Source organism: Oryza sativa, chromosome 4 (genome assembly GCF_034140825.1).
Source record: "Oryza sativa Japonica Group chromosome 4, ASM3414082v1".
In the NCBI taxonomy this organism is placed as follows: domain Eukaryota; kingdom Viridiplantae; phylum Streptophyta; class Magnoliopsida; order Poales; family Poaceae; genus Oryza; species Oryza sativa.
Window position 1 is genome coordinate 5,410,284 of NC_089038.1, and position 17,734 is coordinate 5,428,017.

Here is a 17,734-nt window from a genome sequence, read left to right on the forward strand (position 1 = left end):
GTACGTATGTATCTCTAGTTATATGATTATTTTCGCGGTATGGAAAATTTAGTTGTCTTTTGAGATACATTTTAAAGGATAGTAAAATTTCTCTCCTTTTCTTATTATATGCTAAAACTCTACTCGTTTATTGACTTATTGTCCATCATAGATTCTAAACTACTCAAATCGCAAAAGCTGGAGAAGAAGGAGGAAGGCTCGGAAAAAAAAAATATATATGGTCAAAACCTCGTGGTGCAATCGTACCAAACGTTTCCTCACATGCATACTGAACTTTGAAAAGTATGAAGGAATCCTCTCTCACAAGTCAATTAAACAACTGCGAACAAATTAATTATAAATGAGCTCGAATTGTGTTGTCTCTATAAATACTGAACGATGATGGCAAGCAGCAGGAGCTCATCATTCATCCCAATATCTATTGCATCTGCAAGAGCGATCGAGAGAGAAAAACAAGATCTATCTATAGCAGCTAGCTAGCTAGCACAAGAACGATATGCCGGTCTTCACTGCATCATTCCAGTGTGTCACCTTGTTTGGGCAGCCAGCATCGGCGGCCGACGCCCAGCCATTGCTGCAAGGGCAACGGCCGTTCCTACACCTTCACGCTCGCCGCCGTCGACCATGCGGTAATCCATCTCGATAGCACTATATATATCGCGCTATACATATATACGTATCATTAATTGCTGGGTTCTACAATTAATGTTCCGGTGAACTAAACTTTTCTATGGACGGAGGGAGTAATTAAGACGATAACGGAATGTCTAATAATTAAATGACAGTGCATGCTGTCTGTTTCTTTATGTAGGATTTTCATGTAGTCCTTTCGTTTAAAAATGCATGGTGCCGTTGACTTTTCACACAACGTTTGACTATTTGTCTTATTAAATTTTTTTATATAAATATCATTTATTTCTTTATGACTTGTTTTATTATCAAATAAAATATAATCTTAACTTATACATTTACATATTTATACTAAATTTTTGAATAAGATAAATAGTTAAACGTTATGTGAAAAGTTAACGGCGTCGTACATTTTTAAATGGAGGGAGTACTTGATAAACATTCTCACCTCACCTCACCTCCCATATATGCCTGATTTTCAGGGCCCATGCTAATAAGCAAATCACCGCCGTACCCGGCCTCGGAAGAAACACGCGAATGGGAAGCAGATGGACAACATGAACACACGGTACTGTATACACGTATAAGCTTCACACTACCACATGTTTCAAAATATAGTAACCTAAGACGGAGGATGTATTAAGCGGATATTGATCATTAATTGTGCATATGCAAATTTATGAACGAATTAATTGACACTGATAAACCCCTATCTCAAAGGATGAACTAAGAGAGACGACGACAACCATGATCGATGGCATCAGGACAGCACTGAGATCAATCGGAGAGGGAGAGATTAGCATCTCAGCCTATGACACTTCGTTGGTTGCCCTTCTGAAGAGGCTAGATGGGGGTGATGGTCCTCAGTTCCCATCAACCATCGACTGGATCGTTCAGAATCAGCTACCGGATGGTTCATGGGGTGATGCCTCCTTCTTCATGATGGGAGACCGGATCATGAGCACCCTCGCTTGTGTTGTAGCGTTGAAGTCATGGAACATCCACACCGATAAATGCGAGAGAGGTATGTGTATATCACTAGATTTCCTTTTCTCCATTGTCTCTTCTTGTGGACACAATCCTTGATGTTTCTTTTTGATGGACTGAACTTTTTGATTTTGTTTACTGGTTTGTTTTGATTTTCTTTAAAAAATAAATGTGTTTATTAAAATAATTTAAAAAAAATCAAAGTTTTACAAATTCACACCCCCTGACATCACTTAGTGTAGCGTTTTTTAAAAACACCCTCCTAAATAATATTTTTTATAACATGACACATGGTCATTGGGATATGTTAACGGTCGTCGTACGAAGGAGCTGACCATTTTTCAGGCAACACCCTTATGAAGGGGGCCACTTGTAAAATGGCAGCCTAGCATATTTTGTAAGCGACCTTCTTGTAACCCTCCCAAAATAGAGTTTCTCTATATAGGAAGTGGATTTTTTCCCTTGAGAGGATGTCCCCTTGTTTTGTGCATGGTATTTAAAAAATCATGAAAAATTTGAAAAAAAATATCAAGATAGATCAATATATGATACATCTTTACACAAACATACAAGTTGAAATATTACTTATACAATTTGAAAAAAAATAACAAATTTAACCACGAATTACATGTTTCATTCATAGTTAAATTTATTACTTTTGTTTCTAGTTGTATAAGTTAAATTAGAATATGTATGTTTGTGGAGTGACATATCACATATTGTTCAATCTTACTATTTTTTTTGAATTTTCTAATGACTTTTAAAGATGAAAAATAAGAAGACATCCCCTTAAGCAATTAATAGAGTTTCTCTATGTGTGTGCGTGTGTATATAATATATGTATACATATATTGCGCTATCAACATGTTTGTTTTTGGATTTACTATGCCAATAATTTGAGAGATGACAAGGATTTATTGTCGTAGGTTTGTTGTTTATCCAAGAAAATATGTGGAGGTTGGCCCATGAGGAAGAAGACTGGATGCTAGTTGGATTTGAGATTGCCTTGCCCTCGCTCCTAGACATGGCTAAGGACCTGGATCTTGACATCCCTTACGATGAGCCAGCCTTGAAAGCAATATATGCCGAGAGAGAAAGGAAGCTTGCCAAGTATGTATGCCTATATCTACTTATTAATTATTTTGTTTAGTAAAATTTTAGTCATGCCACACACGATAGAATATAAAGGATAAAATCCATCGTGAAAGCGCCCGCTTGCTTCTCTCTTCTCTGGTCTCTCTCACAAATAGCTACTCTCTCCGGGGTGATAATACTTATCTTTTTAGACAAGGACACGGTCTCTAAAAAGTAACTTTGACAACTATTTTCTATTATAATATATATATAGAAATATTAACAAATATATGATTTTATTAAAGTACTTTTTAAACTAATCTACACATATGGTCTTCATATTTTAAGATAAATATTTTAGAAATTATTTTTAATCAAAGATTTTAATGTTTGACTTTACCCTTGTTCAAAACGACTAATATTATCAGTCCGAAGTGAGTAGCAGATATGGACTTATTGCATATGCCCGAAACATGTAATATGTGGATCTATCGTATATTAGGGTTGCATTACTGTAAAACCATTCACAAATTATTCTCCTTTTTTGCTTTTCTTATACAGTTAAAATTATTGTGAGATTTAGAGTTATTTTTGCTCTAACATATCGCATTCTAACATCTTTTTACAATGAATGAATGTTTTGCATTCAAATTCTAGGATTCCAAGAGACGTGCTACACTCTATGCCAACAACTTTACTTCATAGCCTTGAGGGAATGGTTGACTTGGACTGGGAAAAGCTCCTCAAGCTCCGGTGTCTCGATGGGTCCTTCCATTGCTCCCCTGCTTCGACGGCTACTGCTTTCCAGCAAACAGGAGACCAGAAATGCTTTGAATACCTCGATGGAATCGTCAAAAAGTTCAATGGAGGAGGTAATTATTGAAGCCGATTTACCAAAATATTTTTTGTTGATTTACATGCACAAAATTTCAGAATTCCATAAAGTATATTAATTAATTTCTCCTTATATTAGCTAGTTTCTTCTTCCTTCCTCTCCCAGTACACTGACTCAATTCAACACTGTATCTGTATGCAATGAAACAGAAGCGCACTTCTGTATGAAACAGAACCCCTCCCCTCCGCACGGAAAACGGAACGATAGATTAACACGTGATTAAATAAGTATTAGTTATAAAAAACTTGAAAAATAAATTAATATGATTTTTTAAAGCAACTTTAATATATAAACTTTTTTGTAAAACGTGTACGTTTAACAGTTTGAAAAACGTGCATGCGGAAAACGAGAAAGATAGGCTGGAACCCATGAGAAAGAACGCACCAAGAGGCTAGGTTCAGTAGTTCGTTTAGCTTTTGCAATCTCCTTGTTTGTTTTCATTAGCACTACTCCCTAACTTGTAAATGGTACCTTTACTAACAACTTTTTATATACAACCTTTTCCAGAAAAATTAAATAAACTTACAATATTATTATGTTTAATAATTACAGCTTACTTATTCATTATGTTTTCCAGTTCCCTGTATCTACCCTTTGGATGTGTACGAACGCTTATGGGCCGTCGATAGGCTGACGAGGCTGGGCATATCAAGGCACTTCACAAGTGAAATTGAGGATTGCTTAGACTACATTTTCAGGTACTAATTAACTTTTAACATATCTGTACTAATTAACTTTATGCACGTAGGTACCCAAAGTGAATTAATTAATGTTTAGTTGACCATATATATATATAATATGGATATTAATTATACTGGAACAGGAACTGGACTCCAGATGGATTAGCTCACACAAAGAACTGCCCGGTAAAGGATATCGATGACACGGCCATGGGTTTCCGTCTCCTCCGACTTTACGGATACCAAGTCGACCCATGTAAATACTGTCCCTCGGTTTTATGCTATAAAATATTTTTCTTAATTAAATTGTTTAAAGTTTCACTAAGTAGAAAATTATTTTGCTAGAATTTTGGTACGTCATCCGTATTAGAGTCAGTTTTTAAGTTCGTTCGCTTTTGGAAATACAACATCGTGTTTGAGTTGGATTTTATTGTTTCCTTTTGGAAGTATAAAAGGAGTCGTACAATAAATCTTTTGAAAAAACACGCATGCTAACTTCAAATGAAATACAGACTCCTAATTGTAGCTCATAATTTTCTAAAAAAAATCCAATCGAATTCCCACGGTGAATTTTACCCTAACTAAACCATATAACAATAATAAAATTAAAATAGTATTTACCCGTTGCAACACACGGGTATTTTTTCTAGTACAATAAAAAACATTCAATGTTACATTTAATTAAACTAATTTGATGTTATAGATGTTGCTAAATTTTATATAAAATTAAGGTTTAACTAGGAAAAAATCATAGAGACTTACTGTAATATCAAAATATAAACACATGTCCTCGGAAGAAAAGATAAACACATGGAGTAGTTTACTAACCGTTGCTAATTAATGTCTAATAATTAAGATATCCAACAAATTAACATTACTACTCCCTCTGTTTCAAATAAATTACTTACCAATCTAGCAATTCTCACACAAACCAACAATATGTAGAAGATTGTATTACATGGTTTACCTTCATTAAATACATGACAACGATAAGTATTTTGATATAAAATTTAAATTCTAGAATGATAAGTAATATAAAATGGAGAGAGTATTTACTTTAATAATTGAACCTAGCTAATGTGCTCAAACAATAATGCCATGCAGGTGTGTTGAAGAAGTTCGAAAAGGATGGCAAGTTCTTCTGCTTGCACGGGGAGTCCAACCCATCCTCTGTCACCCCAATGTACAACACTTACCGGGCCTCCCAGCTCAAATTTCCTGGCGATGACGGTGTCCTTGGGCGAGCTGAGGTGTTTTGCCGCTCATTCCTCCAAGACAGGAGAGGCTCAAACAGAATGAAGGACAAGTGGGCCATCGCCAAGGATATCCCAGGCGAGGTATGTTAAGTCCTACTACTCCCTATGCCAAAAAAAAAAAAAAAAGAGCTTTTCAGGATGAATCTGAACATGCATTTGTTCAGACAATCGAAAATCAATGCAATTTTATTAAAGTATATATGAATGGGATGTGATAATACTCCATTCCTATTGAAAATGCAAGTTTTTGATGCTAAGCTACCAACTAATTCATTGCGTCTTCTACTTCAATATACTCCTACTCCCTCCGTCCAAAACAAAAACCTTTCAGGATGAATGATATGCATTTGTCTAGACTGGAACAGAGAGAGTGCCTAGCTAGCAATGGAAAATTAATGCAAATTTATTAAAGTATATATGGATGGAATGTGATAATACTTCAATTCCTATTGAAAATGCAAGTTTTTGATGCTAAGCTACCAACTAATTCATTGCGTCTTCTACTTCAATATACTCCTACTCCCTCCGTCCAAAACAAAAACCTTTCAGGATGAATGATATGCATTTGTCTAGACTGGAACAGAGAGAGTGCCTAGCTAGCAATGGAAAATTAATGCAAATTTATTAAAGTATATATGGATGGAATGTGATAATACTTCAATTCCTATTGAAAATGCAAGTTTTTTTATGCCAAGCTACCAACTAATTTATTCCGTCTTCTACTTCAATATATATTTATTAGGTTGAGTATGCTATGGACTACCCATGGAAAGCAAGTTTACCGCGTATTGAAACAAGGTTGTACTTGGATCAATATGGAGGTAGTGGCGATGTATGGATTGGGAAGGTCCTGCACAGGTAATTAACCGTAGCTTCAGATGTATTATATACGTATTTTGTCCATTCGTTAATGATATAGAATTAGCTGCAGCAAAACAAATAGTCCCTTCTTGTTCTAAGTCTGAATTTTTCAGGATGACTCTTTTCTGCAACGACCTGTACCTCAAGGCAGCTAAAGCTGACTTCAGTAATTTCCAGAAAGAATGCCGAGTTGAGTTGAATGGCCTTAGAAGGTAAGTCCTATTAATTCCGAATTTGAGCCAATAACTCTTTGACAAATACCATATATCTATACTAATTTAATACAGTATAAAATAGTGGTGGTGGTGAGTCCATTGATCTCAGCACCTAGTCGCCTAAACTGATATGTAGGACTAGCTTGAAAGGCATTTTCACATTGAAATATCTTATACCTCTAACCTCTCCCTTTAATGGTCTAAAAACATTGTTTGAAAAGTAAAAACAAAATAAATATAGAGCACCTAATTAATTTTAAAAATAAGTTCTAAATTGTTCTCTTTTCTGCAATGGATCAATGATATATTTTTTTAATCCCGTAAACAATGTATGCGTATTTTGCTAGTATTTTTTAAGACAATTGAAGATGAGAAATGCTGCACATCTCCATCCTCTGTATGGTAGCATACCACATATATGATTAATTTCTTACTCAAAATTATTTACACTTTATATGCAGGTGGTACTTGAGGAGTAATCTGGAGAAGTTTGGAGGGACTGATCCACAGACTACACTGATGACATCCTACTTCTTAGCTTCAGCCAACATCTTCGAGGCAAACCGAGCAGCGGAACGTCTTGGATGGGCTCGCGTAGCGTTGCTTGCCGATGCCGTCTCCTCTCACTTCAGGAGAATCGGGTATATATGTTTAACCGCTATATTGGACGCGTGACTTCACTCACCAAATCGATCACTCGGTTTTGCTTTAGTGATCGATCGATCAATGGATGCAACATGAGCTTACCTGCATGCTGCTTTGCAGGGGACCAAAAAATTCGACCAGCAATCTTGAAGAGCTTATCAGCCTTGTTCCTTTTGACGACGCTTATTCTGGCAGTCTTCGTGAAGCTGTAAATTAATTTATCAAATCAAAACCGTGTTAAAACTTCAAATGGAAACATAAATATGTGCCAAATCTTTATAAATTTCGTTTTGTAAACTGCAGTGGAAGCAGTGGTTGATGGCATGGACTGCAAAGGAGAGCAGCCAGGAGTCAATTGAAGGGGACACGGCAATATTGTTGGTTCGTGCCATCGAGATTTTTGGAGGACGGCATGTTTTGACCGGGCAAAGACCGGACCTTTGGGAGTATTCCCAGCTCGAGCAGCTCACCTCCTCCATCTGCTGCAAACTTTCCAGGAGGGTTCTTGCCCAGGTAAATATTTATATGTTAACCTGAATTTTTATATACACACAAAACACTGTCCTTTTAATCAAGTTGTACATACAAATACACACAAATACAGTAAAACATGCATAGTGTTTGTTATAACTAAAATACATCCCTTATGTAGTAAAATTTTTACCGCAAGTTATATCGTTGTAAAATATCTTATAGTAAAAAACTTTTACTAATCGATACTTTATAGTACAATTTTTACTAGCTCAATATGCCATTTGATGATTATAGTCCCCGCTGTAAAAATTTCACTACCTTGGCTTTTGTTAGCTATGGCACATCCTGGCTATGGTATAGTACTTCTACAATACACAAACATATATAATTGTTAATTTGCAACGATGAAAATATTTAACTTTGATTCAGGAGAATGGGGAAAGTACGGAGAAAGTTGAGGAGATAGACCAGCAAGTGGATTTGGAGATGCAGGAATTGACTCGGCGCGTTCTACAGGGCTGCAGCGCTATTAACAGACTAACCCGGGAGACGTTTCTCCATGTGGTGAAGAGCTTCTGCTATGTCGCCTACTGCTCACCTGAGACAATTGATAGCCACATCGACAAGGTCATATTCCAAGATGTGATTTAGGAACAAATTACCCCGACTCATCTACACTCCTTATAAAAGAGAGTAGTGGTGGTGTTGGTTCTGCCACCCCCACCTCCACTACCAATTCCCGACCTTTATAGAATAAAGATGTGTCTTTTGTATTAAGTTTGTTGTGGTGTACCTCGTGTTTTTCCTGAGACGGGGTTTAATTTCGTGGCGTTTCTGAAAGGTAATTTCTGTGTATGATACTGAACGCCAACGATAAGCCTCTGGGGTCTACTCTATTCCTGACTCAATTCATCCTACTCCTCTTGAGCTAGAGTCGGCTATTCCTGACGCTCTAGCGACTAATGATGGAAATGGAACGGTGTGTGGCTAGGAATCTACACAAATTAATGGATTTAAATTTCGGGATTTTCAACACTTTTTGGACCGATGTTTCTTGAATTTTAGCATAATTTAACTGAATTTGACTAAATTTTGACCAAATTTGCAAAATTTTGAGAAAAAAAAAAGGAAAATTGTGGCGGAGATAATCACGTCCTTGGAGGTGGGGGTTGGTCCAAAATTACCCAAATTTCAAAAATTTCAAACCGAAATTGCATTATCTGCACAAATTAACAATTCAATATATAGATCCAACATCTCAATAGACATTAAATACTCAGAAAAAGAGACACTTAGTCCTCACAAATAAGAAAATAGCAACAGAAAGAGTACCTGGCTTGGCTTCATCTCCGCTCCCATAGGTATCTCAACTAATAAGTGTAAGAAAGGTCTTCTAACTCTATCTTCTCGAGTGAAAAGCTTTACTTCAACGATGATGTTATGTTAATAGCAAGGTGAGTATATGTAACGCCCCGATTTTCGTTCGGGATTAAAAATCATTAAATAATGCATTTTCTAGAAATTAAATAAAAGTTAAATCAATTTAATCAAGTGAAATAATGGGAGAATTAAAATTTTCCCTTAAAAATCATTGGCCGGGAATATTTTGTAATATTCTTTGTGTCCTAAAATACTCTCCGGAATTTTCCGTAAATTTTCGGAGCTCAAGAAGTAATTTTAATGGCACAAAGTTCATCGAATCAATTAAATAAAAAAAGAAAACAAAAACTCCCCTTCCTCCTTGGGCCATTTTCGGCCCAAGAATCCTTCCCCTCCCGCGGCCCGCGCCCTCTCTCTCCCTCTCTCGGCCGGCCTCCCTCCCCATCTCTTGGGCCGTCGGCCCGTTTCCCCTCTCCCTCGTGAAGTCTGTTTTACGTCCCCCATCCAGCTCTCCCTCCCTCTCTCCCCGACAGGTGGGACCCGTGGACCCCACCTGTCATCCCCTTCCTCCAGCTCCAACTGCCGCCATGGCCGCCCGAGCCGCCCCACGACGCCGCCGTTTCCGCCCACCTCCTCCACCCCGCGCGCGCGCGCTCGTCCGTGGGACCTCGCCGCCCACGTCCGCGCCGTTTCCCCCCCTCTCCCCGCAAAATCCGGCCACGTCGCCGCCTCCCGCGTCTCTCTCTCCCCCACGACGCCGCCCCACTTCCCCCTCGAAATCCGCCGCTCCCCGGCCCTCTCCTCGCCCCCTTGAGCTATAAAAACAATCCCCGGCCTCCCCTCCTCCGTTTCCCCCATTTTCCCCAAGCCGCCGCGCCCTCCCTCGCTCTCCCCGCGCCGAGCCCACGCACCGCCGCTCGCCGGCGATCTCCAGCCGCCCGCCACCGCCGCTCCCGTCGCTGCCGCGCTGCACCGCCGCCACCTATAGCATCACAGCGCCTCGCCGCACCCCGGCATCCACTCCATCTCCCTCCTCCACCGCCGGAACCACCTCCCCACCGCGCTCCCTCTCTCCACCACTCACCGACGAGCTCCAGCCGCTGCTCCTCGCCGCTCCAGCCACTGCCAAGCCGCGCCCTGCCACCGTCGGCTTCGCTGCATCGCGTGGTACCCCGGCCGCTCTTCCACCTTCGTTGGAGACCGCCGAATCACCGCCGTCGTCTTCGCCCCGTGGGATGCTGCCGCCTCCCTCTGCTCGAGCCCCATCAGCTGCCTCCTTCGCCGCCATGCCCCTCGGTGAGCTCCGCCGCCTCCCTCTTCGCCTCCTCCGCTCGTTTTCGCCGCTCCCCGGTCGCCCCCTCGCTCGTCGGGCCGACGCCGCCATCACCATTGTCGTCGTCGTCCTTCCCGCGTCGGTGAGCATCTCCCTCCTCCTCCCCTCCCTTTCTTTTTCTCTCTTTGCCCGCCGGCCGCCGCATGCGTGTCGCCGTCGCGCCGCGCCGCGTCGCCGCCTGTGTCGCCGCCGGTGGTCATCCGGCCGCGCGCCGCCGTCTGGTCGGGTTGGTCGGCGAGCCAACCCTCCCCTCCGCCTTGCACCTCTACCGTGGACTCGGTCCACGGTGGGCTAGATCCCTTGTGCCCGCTGACGCGTGGGGCCCGCTCTTTTGGTGGACCCGGTCCAAGCCCTCCCCCTTTGACTCGCTGACGTGTGGGCCCGCCTGTCGGCGCCGGCGCCCCTTGCTGACGTCAGCGAATAACATTTCCTTTGAGAAAATAATTAATAATTGCGCAATAATTCGATAATAATTATAGAAATTCATTAAAATGGCTCAAAACCTTCTAAAATTCATATCTAATTCATTCGAACTCCGAATTGAGCCATTCAACTTGCAAAATTCATCTAAAATTGAGCTCTACATGTTTGTTTACTTTTTATGTACTGTTTTCTTGGTGTTTATTAGAGTTTTTCCTCATTTTGCGTGCCAGCGTGTAGTTTCCGTCGTTTCGGAAGTCCGCGGTCGCGAGGAAAAGAGTTCGGAAGATCAAAGTGAAGAAGCAAGGCAAGTCGCACATTCCCCTTGAGCATGTTGATCCCAATTTATAAATGTTTTACCGTTTACAAATAAATATGCATGTTTTGCTAATTACATGGGATCTGGGTATTACCTATCTGCTCGCTTGTGCCATGTTTACTTGATATCTGTTCTTTGTCAACCTTGGGTAATACTTTGACTAGCTCGTGTTACTTATGTGACCTAGCTAGAACTATATGCTTAGCCATGCTTAATTACCACTAGCTCAGTCGATGGGATAATTGCAGTATTAGACATTCTAGTATCTTGTTGAGCCGCGTGCTCGAGACATCTGGCCAGGTTTCATGGTCGTAATTATCCAACTAAAATGCGACTGAATGGTGGGCTGTGGGTGCATGGTTTTGTGAGTCGCACCCATGGCAATTAAGGACCGGTTCACGGGAAACCCTGGAAGACTTACAGCGCTTGCCACAAGCGGGAATGGGTAACTGCTTGATCTGAAGTATAGCTCGACCCTTTCCTAGGCACCGGTGGCGAGGGTGGGCGTGATGGAGTTGGGTCGGCCGGGGTGTCCGGTTGTCCAGCTGCCGGATTCACCGCGGCGCAAGAGGGGACCGCCCACTGCCTTTTGAGGGGTGGGGGTGAAACCTTAGCGTGGTGTGGATGGTTAGGGGAGGGTTATGCGGAGGGTCTCGTCACAATCACTCGACATGGTGACGTGTGCATCATGGGCACATGATGACGCGGTGACATGTCGGTGGGTTGTGTCTTGTGGGTACAGTTGTGCACCTCTGATCAGAGTAAAACTATTCGAATAGCCGTGCCCGTGGTTATGGGCGATCGACCAGATTCACCGTGATTAGTCTCACACTTAATAAATCGACCCAATGCACTGTAGTACAGGTGGGTTGGTTGGGCCTGTTCAACGTGGTGTAGCGTTGATCAGTGGAGATTTTAATGTTACTTTAATTACTCAACAGTTTTACTGTTTGCTAAATAAAATGTTTTACAACCGCCTTTATGCAAATAGCCACAAACCCCTCCTTGTATCCCTTTTGCACGTCTGCATCATTGGTGTGGCTTGCTGAGTACGGTGGTTGTACTCAGCCTTGCTATTATTCCCCCTTTTCAGAAGTGTAGTGCTTCTGAGCTGAAGATGGAGTTAGAGGACCAAGGCTCAGACCCCAGTTGAGTTTTGCCTGTGGAGTGGAGCTGAAGCCCCGCTAGGATCGCCTTTTTCCGCTGCTGCTGCTTTTGTTTCGGTGTGAGGACTAAGTGCCTCATCTGTAAGTATTTTACGCTTTAGTCACGTTTGGAACTGTTTATTACTTGTCGTTTTGTGTACCCTGGCTGGTCCTGGACAGGGATTTAATACACAAAATAGTCTGGAAATTTGGGCTAAATTTCTGGGCGTGACAGTATATATGATAGCATCTGATAAAACCTATGTGATCAAGACATGATAATCATAGGACTTCATGCCAATCAGCTTCAGATCGTCATCAAAACAAACTTACTAATCCTTGATGAGTAGCCCGAAGGAACTTTAATGCCCTTCAAGCATGCTATCATATCATTCTTCTCTTCCTCCAATAAAGTGTGGTAAGCTAGAGAAAGGTATACTCTGCCAGTTCGAACTTATTGGTGCTAGTTTACTCTGATTTATCATATCTTGTAAATCTCGGTGTGAATTTAGTCCGTTCTTCGCCATTCGAAGGATATTTAGTAGTAACCTAGTCACACTATCACAAGCGTTATTCTGTACATGCATTAAATCAATACAATGACGGTCCTCGAGATACTTTCAGTATGGCAGCCATTAGAATATAGACTTTATCTTCCACATACTCTTCTCATTTGTCTCTCCAAGATCTATGAATGATGGCTACAGAAGAAAGGGAAAGTTTCAGTGGAAGCTAAGGATTTTGAGTGTCTGAAGGATGGAGATGAAGAGGCCAATGAACAATTGAAGTGAACTTGAAATGAATGTCACTACTGAAATATAAAGGCTGGAGTGACGGTTCACGTTTTGAGGAATGTGGTGCGATATTCCCGGTGAAACAGTAGTGTGGTATTATGAAATTTGATCTATCCAAATTTGAAATCCGACTACGTTCTAGTATTTGGCTCGGATTAAAGAACCAAGTAGTTTACCTTAACCTAAGCGCATGTTTTCCGATTACGATTTATTTGATGAAATGGCTTCTTGGGTAAGGACAGCAACAATAATATTGGATATATATTTACATTGAGGTCATCGCTATTGTCAATGTTATAAATAAGGGATACCCCATATACCTACACTAATCATCATCGCCAAGAATACCACACACTTATATACGGAAATATATCCCTAAATCTCTACTATTATAAAAATTAAAGATGTTTTTCTGGTACTTTGGTACATCATCCGTGTATAAGTCGGTTTTTAAGTTCGTTGCTTTGGGAAATACAAAAGGAGTCATATAAAAAATCTCTTTAAAAAATCTCGCATGCTAACTTCAGACGATCGGACTCCTGACTGCAACTCATGATTTTCTAAACAAATATATATCCACGCGAATTCTCACAATGAATTTCACCTTAACTAAACCGTATAACAATAATAAGATTAAAATAACCTTCACCCGTTACAACATACGGGTATTTTTCTAGTATATATAAAAAGTAAAAATAATAGAGAGTCATGTTTGGCTAGGAAAGACGGTATAGTCTGATTTAGGGACGATAGGGTCTTGTGTACATGTATTCTAATTGAAAAACATGCGATTAGGTTAAGGTAAACTACTTAAAACAAATTCACAGTGAGTTTACGCCAGGAGGAAGCCCTTCAGGTTGCCGCCAAATACAACCAGCCAACACGTCAAGAGTAGTTCCGTAGGCTAGATTAGCAAGCTTGTTTCCCGCTTTGTAGTTGGTGTAACAAACCCCAAATCAATACACATAAACTGGAGTTGGGCTGCTACCCACCTCTGGGACCTGGACCAGTAGAAACATCCTTATCCTTTGCTTGCGTATACTTTGGTACCAGCTTTATCTTACGTCCCTCAAATACCATAGTCGGATATGACCCGTCTACTAATGGTTTTACCAATAAATATTCTATCAGGATCTATTTTTTTTACATAAAATTGAATTTATTAGATTTATGTTCAAAAATATTTACTTATGATTGTGCTTTTCTATCATATAAATGATGTACTAATAGAGCAACTGTTGGTTAAAACCAGATCCTAACGGATGAAATACTTCTTATATTTTGAATTTGAGGGAGAACTGAGAAGTACATGCTATTGTTCCTAAATCCTATCATACAATAAAGTTGATGCACACTAACTTCTAAATATTAACATGCAAGTGTGCCACATCATTACCCAGTAGCAATTATTATCTAGAGTATTTTAAAACACATGCATGTGTACCACATCATCACTCACTAACAATTATTATCTAGAGTATTTTAAATATCATGCAAATATGACATATCATTTACAGTTTTGTTGTATTTTTAGAACTCAATGTGCAATCAGAGTAAAATCATTATCTCCATATCATTTTCACATTATTTAAACTTGTACATCTATCATTTATATCATATATAAAATGCATTCATCCACACATCCCACGGCAAAGCACGGGGTATCAACTAGTATTATTAATTTGTTTGTCCATTTCCCCAGGACAAACAAAACTTATTAAGAGGTATGCAAGCACGTAAGCGAACCGCAAGTACACCGACACACAGTCACACACATCCATCAACTTTGCATGGAAATCGGCTTATATGGTGATGCCACTAGCTGGAGATGATTCTTTCTCCTCGCCGTTGCACCAACGACGAGCTCCATGTCGATATCACCTGGCTGCATCCCATCCGGGAGGCTCCAGTCGAAGTAGTATAGAAGGCGCGCCACGATGAGTTCCAGCGTGGCCATTGCAAATATATCACCAGGGCACCTCCTTCTCCCGGTCCCAAATGGCAAGTACTCAAAACGGGAGCCTTTGAAGTCCGCTGTGCCATCCTCAAACCTCTCTGGTATGAACTTCTCCGCATCGTCCCAATACTCGGGGCTCCTCGCCATCGCCCACGAATTGATCAACACTCTGGTGCCCTCCACAATCTCATACCCTCCGATTTCGCAGGTCTCCCGACATAAATGGGGGAGTAGCAGCGGCAACACCGGATTCAGCCTCAGGGTCTCCTTGATCACCAACTTCATGTATGATAGGTTTTCAAGCAGGCCCTCGTGGTCTTGTGGGCTCTTGTTGTCGAATACTCCTCGCACCTCAGCCTGCACCTTGGCCATCACCTCTGGGTTCCTCATCAACTCCGACATGAGCCACTCGGTGGTAGATGATGTCGTCTCTGTCCCTCCCGTGAACATATCCTGAATGAAACCAACTACATGAGCAAGAATGAAGATTGAAGAAACATATACTCCCTCCGTCCCAAAATATAAGCATTTTTAGACGCTGACACGGTCTTTGAGATACTACTTTGACCAATAATTTTTATAAAAGTAAGATGTTTTAAATAAAAAGAGTTGCATGTTATAATATTTTGTTTAGTGATAAATCTAGTAACACGATTGGTCTTTTTTATTTTTTTGCTATTAATAGTCAAAGTTATAAATGCTTGACTTGTCACTATTCTAAAAATGCTTATATTTTATGATGGAGGGAGTATATATTTTTCAGCAGTAAATAAATGAAATTATTACCAGTATAATTGCCTTGACGTGTGTTGAGCTAAAGGGGAAGTCAAGCTCGCCCTGGTCCTTGATCCTGAGCAGGACGTTGACAAGGGAATCACCCGGATTCGACTCGCACTGAGCGACGATCTTGTCGAAGACGGTGTCCAGCTGCAAGCGCAGTCGCTCCAGGCGGCTCCTCAGCCCGGTCATGGCGTCGATGAACCGCAGCGACGGGAAGAGGTCGCCGAAGCAGAACCCATTGCTGAACTTGAGCGCTTCGTCCAGAGCCGTCAAGAACTGCTCCTGGAGCTCGCCGCCGCACGCCTGCCCGAACGCCGCCTTCGCGGTGAACGTGTTCGTGCACGAGATGAGCAGCGTGGCGAGGGTGAACGGCTTCTTGCCGCCGGCGGCGGCCTCGATGTTCCTGACAAGGGCCAGCGTCTCGCCGTCCCTGATCGGCGCGAGCTGCCGCACCATCTTGGTGCTGAGGAGCTCCACCGTGCAGAGCTTGCGCAGCATCCGCCAGTAGGCGCCGTAGGGCGCGAAGCCGATGTCGAGGTTGCCGTAGCAGAAGATCTCCGAGACGAGGAGGCTCGGCCGCGACGCGAAGGTGACGTCCTTGTCGCGGAGCACCTCCTGCGCCGCCGCCGGCGAGGAGATCACGACGGTGTCCACCTGCCCCGTCCGCAGGAACATCACCGGGCCGTACTTGCCGGCGAGGTCGCGGAGTGCGACCTGCGGTTGCGACCGGAGGAGGTGGAGGAGGCCGCCGACCAAGGGGAGGTTCCATGGCCCCGGAGGCCGTCTCTTCTTTGACGACGACTTGCGGGTCAGCAACGCGAGAAGAATGGGCAGGGTGACGACGGAGACGAGGGTGACGGTGGCTTCTGAGTTTATCTCCATCATCGATCGATAGATAGAGGATGTATATATGGCTTGATGATTGATTAGGTTTAATTACTTGGCAGTTTAGCTTGACGAAGAACAGCAAGAACTGAAGGGCCTTTTATAAGCTTTTGCCCAATGCCATGATTAATTAAATTCGAAGTTCATATACGGTCGTTAGCGCAAATTTCCAGGCATGTGATTTGACCTGGACGTAGAACGTGATATATGGTCAGAGGAACTGCTAGTGATCACGACTACTGGGGATGGTCGATGCTCAGTTGCAGCGACTCATCGATCTAAGATTAAGATAAAACTAGAGCTCAGCTAAACAGTTTTAACTTCATCTAAATTAAGAGCGAAGTTAGGTGTAACACTCTCACAAAATAAGCTAGAGAGGTTGAACTAGAACTAGTAGACGGCTTCACAGCTTCACTTTAAACCCAACTTTTGAAACTACATTGAGTTGAAGCTCTACTGAAGATTCCCTTAACCAAGGGGGGAATGAGGAATGAGGGGGTCGATTTAGTGCCAAACTGCCAACGACGCATAGGATCGTTGGATCTACCGGTGCACCTCGTCGCCACAGGTGAATTAATTGCACTAACTGAACTAAAAAAAGTCAGATCCTAGCACTATTGTCAGTTGTTTTGGCTACTAGCTTTTCAGACTGCTTGACCATACGTTTCTTTCACAAATTTTATGTATAGAAGTTTTTTCTTTAGAAAATCAAATAAAACCATTTTGCAGACTGTCCCATGCAAGTATATCTCCAAGAGAATAACAGGGTTGGGCAGTACAGCTACAAGAGAAGAACATGGCTGGGCAGAGCTATATATTAGGAATGACCAAGCCAATATTGAAACACATGAATAGATAAATCACAATATTGAAATCTCGTGGCATGTTGAATCCTATAGAAAATAGATGAGTAAATTTCACAAAGCTACAAATACTATAACAAAACTACATATTTAACTCGGTGTATCACAAAACTACAGATTTAACGTTGAGTTTATCACAAA

The 17,734-nt window shown here is 41.7% G+C and overlaps 2 protein-coding genes across 3 annotated transcripts; one reads left to right on the forward strand and one right to left on the reverse strand.

Moving 5' to 3' along the window:
* Window positions 1-383: 383 nt before the first annotated feature.
* On the forward strand, window positions 384-8,751 carry LOC4335090 (syn-copalyl diphosphate synthase-like). 2 transcript variants are annotated; one of them, NM_001402336.1, is made up of 14 exons: window positions 384-629; window positions 1,113-1,198; window positions 1,351-1,654; window positions 2,544-2,727; window positions 3,349-3,563; window positions 4,164-4,284; window positions 4,410-4,522; window positions 5,371-5,603; window positions 6,265-6,380; window positions 6,497-6,595; window positions 7,060-7,239; window positions 7,364-7,451; window positions 7,547-7,756; window positions 8,147-8,751. In NM_001402336.1, the coding sequence occupies exons 1-14, from the start codon at window positions 497-499 to the stop codon at window positions 8,366-8,368; spliced, it is 2,304 nt and encodes a 767-aa protein (NP_001389265.1). In that variant the 5' UTR covers window positions 384-496; the 3' UTR covers window positions 8,369-8,751. The 2 variants fall into 2 exon arrangements, with proteins under 2 accessions (NP_001389265.1, NP_001389266.1); NM_001402337.1 differs by having other exon boundaries at window positions 8,150-8,751.
* A 5,901-nt stretch (window positions 8,752-14,652) lies between these two features.
* LOC4335091 (9-beta-pimara-7,15-diene oxidase-like) lies at window positions 14,653-16,802 on the reverse strand. The gene is made up of 2 exons (NM_001419076.1): window positions 15,852-16,802; window positions 14,653-15,518 (listed from the first exon to the last, which is right to left on the reverse strand). Exons 1-2 carry the CDS (start codon window positions 16,728-16,730, stop codon window positions 14,889-14,891), a joined length of 1,509 nt encoding a protein of 502 aa, NP_001406005.1. The 5' UTR covers window positions 16,731-16,802; the 3' UTR covers window positions 14,653-14,888.
* Between the last annotated feature and the right edge of the window lie 932 nt (window positions 16,803-17,734).